The sequence below is a fragment of the Ammodytes marinus genome (assembly GCF_949987685.1).
Source record: "Ammodytes marinus genome assembly, chromosome: 22".
NCBI classification, from domain to species: Eukaryota; Metazoa; Chordata; class Actinopteri; order Uranoscopiformes; family Ammodytidae; genus Ammodytes; species Ammodytes marinus.
Window position 1 is genome coordinate 10,239,115 of NC_137226.1, and position 10,093 is coordinate 10,249,207.

At 41.6% G+C, this 10,093-nt stretch overlaps 1 protein-coding gene across 1 annotated transcript in view; it reads right to left on the reverse strand.

Annotated features, from left to right (window-relative positions):
- Positions 1 to 1,763: 1,763 nt before the first annotated feature.
- LOC307268507 (proline-rich protein 5-like) overlaps positions 1,764 to 10,093 on the reverse strand; it is a 14,809-nt gene continuing 6,479 nt past the window's right edge. Inside the window, exons 5-10 of the mRNA XM_080051167.1 lie at positions 8,683 to 8,789; positions 7,541 to 7,632; positions 7,159 to 7,299; positions 3,601 to 3,745; positions 2,984 to 3,283; positions 1,764 to 2,458 (exon numbers count right to left, since the gene is read on the reverse strand). Coding sequence (XP_079907293.1) covers positions 2,112 to 2,458; positions 2,984 to 3,283; positions 3,601 to 3,745; positions 7,159 to 7,299; positions 7,541 to 7,632; positions 8,683 to 8,789 — 1,132 coding nt within the window. The 3' untranslated portion in view covers positions 1,764 to 2,111. The remainder of the gene's footprint in view (positions 2,459 to 2,983; positions 3,284 to 3,600; positions 3,746 to 7,158; positions 7,300 to 7,540; positions 7,633 to 8,682; positions 8,790 to 10,093) is intronic.

Below are 10,093 nucleotides of genomic sequence, written 5' to 3' on the forward strand. Positions count from 1 at the left end.
ACAAACATTTTCCCCATGTGCACCTCCACCAAATGTGCTCAAGACGTCACTGAGGACGTCTGCACCGTCCCATGCGCTGTGTCACATAAGACATGACAAACAGGTAAATTGCCAGAATCCTGCGCACTCTGCAAACTACACCTCGGTGCAAAAAGAGAAAATACATACCAATGCGTGTTCTCCCGTGCACAAACCCTTCATGTCCCGACCGGAAACCGCGGACCTTTATCACCTCACGTGCCGCAATCAAGAAAGTGCCGCCCGGTGTGATCGCAAATCAAGAGTTTCATACACAGGAAAAACGACATCACTGATATATTATGTTCTAAAGCACAACCAAATCATCTAAATGTGACATCCGTCTTAACAAGTAGGCTATACTTCCGTTTTCTATTCCCAAAAGTAAATTCTATCAGTTTTAAACTTTTATTCTCTGGCAGTAAATCCTACACATCCGTCATTACTCAATCAACCACTGAGGTGAACATCAAATGTACCTTAAAGCAAGGATTTTAATGCCACTGTGTGTACAGTTTCTATATGTCCAACGTTGGCGCCCCTGATAGGCTAGTATCTAGAAAGACAGTATCTTGATCCAATCAGCATTGACCAACATCAATTACATTTCAAATGGACAGTCATCATCACACAGATGTTTCTTCAGATTAATCTTCTCAATAAATTAAATTAAAGGAAAAACTCATTTCTACTCGAGTCTGTGTTTGGTCATGAATGCCTAGCAAACGGGTATAATATACAAGGAGCCTGGAATGATGAAGGAAGAGAATCATAATTAAATAAGAAAAAAACATTGATCAAACCTGCTCCGGAGATCATCCTTACCCAGCAGCAAATTATCCAGAAAATCACACTTGAGTGCTTATACCCTGCACACAGGATGGAGTATTTTAAATATCTCTCTTTCCTTTCTCCTCCATATAATACGGGTTGTTAGTGTTTCCCCTGCCCTAGGCTCACAGGTGTCCCTAATTATCTCATTACCTACCTCCCTTTCCAAGGTTCTAAAAGGCTTTTCCCCCTGGAGTGTAAAAGTTATTTCAATGTTCCATAAAAAAGGACACCACAAGGTGGCAGTGTCTGCTAAGTTTTATCTTGTGCATTCAAAAACATGGTGTAAATCAAAGTTTCTGGATTTAACACAAAACTTGATTATGCAGAATTAATAGTAATTAAGAATTTAATCCAAAATATTTCTGTTATACAGTTAGAATGAGGTCTATTTTTAGAATGAAACGTCACATTTAATTGTTCGGTTAACCACATTGACCTTATTAAAATAAGCACAGGGAAGCTTTCCCTTGGATTTTTTCTTGAAAAAGTCCCCTAATATTGACTTGATTCAAAGAGACACTGCCTGAATCACACATCCTCTGAGCCGACGCAAAGAGAGAGTTTCAGTGTCGATTTCGATTTGACAGGAAGTGGGAAGAAGAGCTCAAAGGTTTGAATACGACCCCAACAGTGTTCAGCAGAATGTTGTCTGTTATCTTTTTGGCAAGCTGCAAAGACTGTTAACGTGTTTTCCCCCTGAATTACTATTTAAATATATGTTTTACTCATTTGACAAGAAATACCGTATAAGACAAAGCCGAATGTAAATAAAGGGTTTTTGATTAGTAGTAGAAAAGCAAAAAACCCACTGGCAGAAGTGCAAAATTCAAATGAATAGTTTAATAATTAATTAATAAAAACAAGTTCAGCTGACAATAAAGAAGAATCACAAGTAAAACTGGAGAGTTTGTATTACATCTTTAACAATAAAAATTAGAACCTGACAGCTAGAGTTATTTGGTAATCCTGGTCTTAAGGAGATATTAAACAAGATAAAACAATTCAATTTTTTCAGCATGTGAACCCTGGTCAGTGCTGATGTTTTCAACCAGGGGGCATAGCTGTAAGCATGAGGTTTAAGTTGTTTCTATTGATTGGGCTACCTACCACATCTTATATAACAATAATTCACTTTGAAAGAATCCCTGATGATCTAGAGTCTCTGCGAAACAGCACGAGGTGTCACGTGGTGTAAGCGATGTAAGTCATGGTTCAGCAGTCTCCTTAGATACGTGTGTGTGTGTATGCGTGTGTTTTTGTCACGCCACACTCTGCCTGTTGCTGTCTAAACTGTGTGCCGACCCTCCCGAACAGCGACGCGAGAAGTCCAGAAAGATGCCGCTGTGCTCGGTGTCAGAGTCCAAAGACTCCTGGATGTGGTCCATGGTCTCTGGGCTGGATGAAGGACTGGCACCAGAGCTTGTGTCTTGGGTCAGAACCCTGGAGGAAGCAGAGGAGTCAGACACCAGCGAGCCTATCATGCAGTGGCTGTCTCCGCCTGGGGACGGCTCTGGGAGAAGGCAGGGGGAGTGATGCTGTGGCAGGAGAGGGTGGGGACCTGTGGGACTGTCTCTGGGCCGGATGTCCTGTCTGGAGGTCACTGTGTCTGCACAGAGGGCGACAGAAGTTTTATTAAAGGTTACATATTCTGCCCATTTTTTAGGTTCTATATTGCAATTTGATACTATATTAGAAACTGATTTTTAGCCCTGAATCTAACTTCCCGTTTGAATCTAACCGGCTGTTAGTTTCAGGGGTATCTGAGGTTGTGCTTGTCACAGGTAGAGGTAGTGGTAAGTTAGGTTTGGTAATGGGGGTGGGGGGGGGGGGGGGGGGGGCGTGGCTTATGATATCATAAGGGGAGAGAATTCTGTCTGGGCTTTTTGAACACAGGTTTAAAAAAAAGTGGAGCTGGAAAAAAAAGAGCATTGTTATCTTTCATAATTTGGGAGTCTCTAGACACAGATGAATATATTGAGAAAACAATAAAAAGTGCATTTTAAACCAATGGATGATCAGTATGAACTCTCTCTGGGCTACCTGCTTTAAGTATATATCCTGGAAAACCCTACTCGACCAACAGAAATAAAGATTTCATATATTTTTTTTTTACCCGTGAAGCAAGCAATACCTGAAAGTGCAGCAGAGTGTGTTGAGGCTGGAGAGTGGTTGGCGAGGCTTGACGATGTGCTGGTGTTGTTGGCTGCAGTGTTAGGGGATTCTGCCAGGGAACTGCTTTCCTCCAAACAGGAGGTCATCTCAGAGACGGAGTGGCGTCTGATCCCTGTGCCCCCCACCGCCGAGAAGTCCACGTGGTACTCCACCACAGGGGTCAGCATGGGAACGTTGTAGCTCTTGGAGCGTACCACTGGGTTCTTGACCATGGGGGAGTTCCCTGGTTTGGAGGGCCAGGAGCGCTGTAAACGCTTTTCTGGAGAAAGAGAAAGAGGAAGAGAAAAAAAAGAGAAAGATTTTTTTTTTCAATTAAGATATAATTGAAAACAGGCAAAATAGACTACAAGTACAACCTTAAAAAGCACTGCCATTGTACTTTTACACACAAACACACACACACACACACACACACACACACACACACACACACACACACACACACACACACACACACACACACACACACACACACACACACACACACACACACACACACACACACACACACACACACACACACACACACACACACACACACACACACACACACACACACACACACACACAGTATACCTAATAGGCAGGAGGAGTAGTGCAAATTGGAAGATTCTTCTCTGGAATACAAGCCATGAGTCCCAAGGTATGGGGAGACCACCTTCTGGATGAGACACTCCAGGCGTAGGTAGTCTTCTGTTACACCTTGAGATTCATGAACTCCCTGCATTGCACGCAAACACACACACACACACACACACACACACACACACACACAAAACCACAAGTTTGTGTTAGCCAGTAGTTGCTGCTTCTTGGCAGGTGGTAATGGAAACTTTAAAAAGGTATGAAAAAATGTCTGAGGAAAAAAAGAAAAGTTAGAGTTTAATATGGCTTTCTGTTATTTTTCTCCCTCATAAGCTTGCTCAAGTTTAAGTTTCAAAACATAATGGGGTGACCGCTGCCAATAGGACACACAAAACCTTTAGAGACCTGGCCATAAGACAACATGAATAAAACAGCTGAGAGTGAATTTGGCCCTAATCTTTAGTCTTGTTTAAACTTCATTAACATACTGAGATAAGAAAAACATCCACAGCTTTGCTCAATTCAGACAAAAAAAACACGGAATATAAATTTGCAGTATACATTTATTTAGACAGAATTGTGAGGGAAGTGAAAATGCATGTGAATGCATGTCAAATTTCAAACGGCATTCAAGTTGGCTCAACCTTATTGACTTGAACAAGCTTAGGGTACTGCTGCATCTGCTATCACAGCACAAATTACAACTACATTGCTTAATGCAGAAAAAAGGCAGCCATTTGAAGAGGAGCTTGAAAACCTTGCATGCATCCCTCTTCACCGTACATCCACTCTGCATGTGCGGTGCCCTTATTGCCCTGTTTGTTGCAGATGGGTCCTGCGTAATTGTTTCTGCACTGTCGCCAAGAAACAAAGGCATTATACAGCTTTCATCTCTGCAGCGAGACTCAAACGCACAGTGCCCTTGATGTAAATGCTTTTTATAAGTAGATCGCTGGCAAACAAGTTACCCCTCATAATCTATTTGGTGCTGCATCATGAACTCAAGGCCATTAAGAAGAATAAATAAATATAAAGTTTTTCTCTTTGAATGTTTCAGGCTCCTTGTTTCTTGCGTAGTTAAAACCATATCACAGTTCGCATATTTGGGTGAAATAATTTCATTTTTTTCCCCGTTTCAAAGTTCGAGTCACTTCCACAACTTTCATACCCCTTGAGAGCAGATTTGAATTCTGAGCAGACTGTGATACATATGAACCAAGACCTTTACTACAAAGTCTTCAAATAACAAAGGGAGAGATTAATCAAGTTTCGGCTCTCCGAATCACTGAGCTTGTGCAGAAAAACCACAGCACAGAAACAAACCACATAAATAGCCCAGACTTCGCTGCATTGGCGTCACAGAATGAAAGGGAAATTACTAACAGATGAAACAAAAAGTAGCGAGAAAAAAATGGCAAACATGTAGTGCTGAATTTTTTTTCTTTAAGATTATCTTTTTTGGCATTTTCAAGCTTTTATTGGATAGTACAGAGTTGAAATGGGGAGACAGAGAGAGGGGGGATGACCTGCAGTAAAGGTCCACGGGTCGGATTCGAACCCGCAACCACTGCAACGAAGGCCGGAGCCAATATGGTACGCGCTCTATCCACTACGCCACCGGAGCGCCCAAAGTAGTGCTGAATTTTAACTCTCCAACACTTAACATCTTGGTTTAGCTGCCTTGCTTTCCAGGCTGCGTTAATGTCTTAAGCTTTGAAGTTTTTTCCTCATCCTATTTACATGCTTTCTCTTGATTTGATATACAATGTGGGCAAACAATAAAAACTGATATATCTCTACACGCCTGATAAGAGAAAAATGTATCTATCCTGTTTTCTATTCCTGTGTCTTTTCATCTCCATACCGTTCCCTTTCTGGAGTCCAGAAGCAGCAGATTTGGGTCAATGAGTCACTACTACGATGACCAATGGACTCCAGTGGGTTCTACAAGACATCTTTCTTACTTTTCTCCCCAGCATATGGTTGGTTATTGTACCACTGCTAAAATGTCTCAATAGAAGAACAATTTTGTCAGCCCCAACAATAGTTAGTTGAAGTGGCTCCGAGAACTTTCCATGCAGTTAGCATTAAAAGGAATCCGTGCAAAGGCATTAATAATAGCTATATAAAAATGGCGTTGTTTTCGCTGATGGTCTTGTTTGCGGTTACAGGTCCTTTATGATCATCAGAGGAACAATTACACTGTTACATAAACATTTAAAAGTTCCTTGTAGGAGGTTTAATTTGTTTATTTTTTAAATAAATATAATAATAAGCTTGTGGTTCAGTTTATGTTTAAGTGTTTACAACTGAAGCAAAGTATCCACAGGAGACACATCACTCGTCACTTAACAGATCTACAATTAACCAATTTCCTTCTGTTTTTGTGAGGACATAAGTGTCTTAGAAGACAGTGTAAACATGGAGGATTCCCACACACCAACACAGACGGGGTGTAAACTGCAGTGAATGGTCATGGGAAAAACGACTGCAATCTGTGTTCACACTGAAATGACTTCCTGTGAGATCCCTTTGCAAGAAATATGGCTACAGCTCCCTCTGTATACCCTCTCCTCCTCTTTCCCCAGCTGGTGTCATTTACTCTCTAAGGCAGAGCCGGTCCAAGCCTTCAGGGGGCCCTAAGCGAAATATGATTAGGGGGCCCCTATCCAATGTTAGCGCTGCTGAAACTATAGATCTTCGATAAATATCATTCACACACCCAGTGTTTTCCCCTAGTGCCTCCACTGTGCAGCTGTGCGAAAATATTAGACAGCCGAGATTCAGACCCTCCTAGGGGGGTCCGGGGTATGCCCCCCCAGGAGATTTTTTTTAACCTTTTTAAAGTGAAATGCATGAATCTAGTGCACTTTGAGAGGAAAATTAAGAGGCTAAATCTGAGAAATTTTGTTTGAACAAATAATTTGGAGACACTGGGTCAGATGAATTAAAAGCTATTGAAGAAGGACACATGGATTTTCCATAAACATATTAATACAAAATAAAATATTATGGAAGGTCCTCTGGGTTGGACTTGGAGCTCTTTTTCTTTTACGGGACATATTTCTCTGTAATATAATGAATGCATTTAAATGCAGTGAGAGGAACGAAGCAGAAGAACTCTGTTGTCCAGCTACTGTATCTTTTTTTCCACATACGAGGCTGAAATAGGCTATAGACTAAACACAGTGCATGGGCAACTGAGGGCAGCCCCATTTCCAATTGTTTTTAAATAAGCTCAATACACACTGTGCATGGATGTGAACGTGACATGATCAGATAATTTCGGATTACCTCCCAGATGAACTGATTACATTTTTAGGCTATTAATTATCTAGACCAAAACATTTTATTCCTTTTTTTTGTATGATAACTCACATTTGCATAATATGATGTTAATATCAAACACACAAACCTGGCGGTCGGGGCCCTAAGCGACTGCTTAGTTCGCTTATGCCTCGGGCCGGCTCTGCTCTAAGGCTTGTGTGGAGGAGAGTGATAGTTATAGTGATAGTGATAGTGTGTGTGTGTGTGTGTGTGTGTGTGTACCTGTAGTATAAGCAGCATCTGTATGATAGAAGGAGGGACTCTGGCTCGGGGTCGAGACAAAGCTTCGTCCAGTTTCAGGTTGAGTGTGATGATGTTCCTGAAGTGGAGAAGAGCCAACTGACGCACTGACGGCTCCTTTCCCTGAGAAGCAACACACAGACACACACACACACACAGACACATCAACATATACTTTTGTTAGGGGAATAGAAGTATTTTAGTTTGTGTGTGTGTGTGTGTGTGTGTGTGTGTGTGTGTGTGTGTGTGTGTGTGTGTGTGTGTGTGTGTGTGTGTGTGTGTGTGTGTGTGTGTGTGTGTGTGTGTGTGTGTGTGTGTGTGTGTGTGTGTGTGTGTGTGTGTGTGTGTGTGTTTGTTTGTCTACCTGTACAGGATAGAAGATGGCTTGCAGCATGGACAGAACATCACCGAAGAAAAAGTCCCATGTGTCGGCCAGGGAGTCAAGCAACTTCTGACCTATAACACACAAGCAAAGAAAGAAAAACTGCTAATCAGGAGACAACCACAAAGAGCAAAAACACTGTCTAGCACACACAGTCAACACGAGATAATGTGCTATGATGTTTTGTATTTATATTTTAGGAGTGTTATTTATCACTTCATGTGAATTGTTATTATTGCAGAGGTTGGTGTTATTAATTCCATGCAAATCTTTCATATCCTACATATTGAACCAAATATTGGTCCTAAGAATGTGAATTGCTATCCAGGTTTTTCTTTCTTTTTTTGCAAACATTCTTTGTTTTGGTCTTTGTCTTTTTTAAATGTATTTAAGTGGAAATGACTGTATGTATTAAAGAGGTTTAGTAAGCAAATCCTGTGGCTCAGTGCCTCAGCAAGGGATAGCTCAAGACTACAAGAGGTAAATTGTGAAACCTACAAAACTGGATGAAGCATGAGTATTTGATGTTGAATGGCTCAAGCTAAATCTGAAAAATGATTGTGGCACAGAAAACACAGTCTATCACATTATCATGGTGCATATGCCTCTGATTACAGTAAGCCTAGACTTTTTGGGGATACAAACCTAAATGTCACAGGGTTCTCAGGTTATTGTAGTAAAGAGAATGACTAGTTATTCTTGAAGCTTCATGTTTTTTGCAGACATATTCCTTACTCAGCAGTGGTTTGGCTTATTTTCAATTTCGCACCGGGTGTTATGTAATTGACGTACAGCATTGCTTCCTGTCTGGCTGCTGTAACGTCAGTGCTGTGCATGAGCATGTGCATGTGTGACTGTTCATATCATTTCAAAGGTGCCTCAGGTAAAAGGTCAGAAATTTACCACAACAGAGAGAACAAATTGATTTCAGCGTTTTGTTCTCACCTCTTAAAGGGCTCAGTCTGACTTTGTGTGTGTGTGTGTGTGTGTGTGTGTGTGTGTGTGTGTGTGTGTGTGTGTGTGTGTGTGTGTGTGTGTGTGTGTGTGTGTGTGTGTGTGTGTGTGTGTGTGTGTGTGCGTGAAATATTGAAAGCGTGATTCCATTGTGTTTGTGTGTTGTGTACCTTCATAGAAGCGTATCTTGTCTCTCAGTATGACCATGCCTTTCGTGAGCAGCTGGTTCTGAAGGTACTCAGTGAAGAAAGAGCCCAGCTCTGTCTTCAGCAGCTGCCTGCAAAAAAAACACCAGTGAATATGAGTGCATACACACTGTGGGCCTCATTTATCAAACTTGCGTGGAAACTGGTGCAGATCCTGGTGTAAATATCATCCTATGCCAGGTATCGCGTGGGATTTATCAAACTGTTGTACCTCACCAATCTCAGCACACCAGAGATCAATGTTGATAAATGCGGCGGCTGAAAACAATCGTAATTTGAATATCATGCCCCTATATTTTCTCAGTTTAGAGGCCTCGCCCAGAGGTTTTGCGACATGGATATGCGCATTACGGCAAAGAAGAGGAACTTCTCTGAAGTAGAAATTGTCAGCATAACAGCGAACGTAAAAAAAAAAAAAAAAAAGTTTCATTTTGGCTACCCGGCTCAGGCGGCACTGCAAGTCCATGCTGTTTTCAAACTTGCGTACACGATGTGAGTGCTGGCGTGGGATTTGAGCGTACCCTACGCTCACGTCCAAATTGATAAATGCCGAGGTTTGCGTGGACATGTGCGTACACCCACTTTTCTGGTCTACGCACGGTTGATAAATGAGGCCCTGTATGTGGACATTCATGCTCACACAGAAACAAACAAACCATCAGTAAAACCTAAAAAACCAATGAGTCTGCTGCACTGGAGAGCTGCAGTGTTTGAACAGCAGCAGACTCAGGAAATGAGAAAATGTGTTATTCACTTTGAAAACAAAGGCTACTACAGCAACAACTGTTCAACAGCAGGATTTCCACTGATAAACTGTGAACACAGGTGATAGAAAATTTGACCCTTAATCTTTGTCACACACAAAACATCACTGGGCAAACAGTGTTTGGAGTGGATTTATATAATCTTAAAAAGCGTGTGTGTTTGTATCTTCCTAGATACACAAAGAGTCATGACTACTGCTGTATTTCTGCAGTATAATGTGAGGCTTTGACGTCGTTTAATTTTAGATAGAGCTTGAGTCCATTCGCCACCCCGGGGCCATTTTAGACTGGTACTCTTTGGGAAGATCAACCATTGCTAAGTAATGTGTGTGTATGTTTGTGTATACTGTGTACAACATTTTCGGTACATGACTGGAGTCAGTTTTGACAGCACCGTCTCAACTGCCCTCAGCTATGTACATTGTAATTAAACACACAGCAGTGGCCCCTCTGTAACCTCAACCTGTCATTTCTCCTTTCAACAACTTTTAAGTTGATTCTGATTGTATACACTCGAATACAGCCGGAGTAAAAAAACAGTACCCATGGGCCATGATGCAACTGACAATGATTCAACAACAATAACTACTACCTGGCATGTGTTAAGTTCG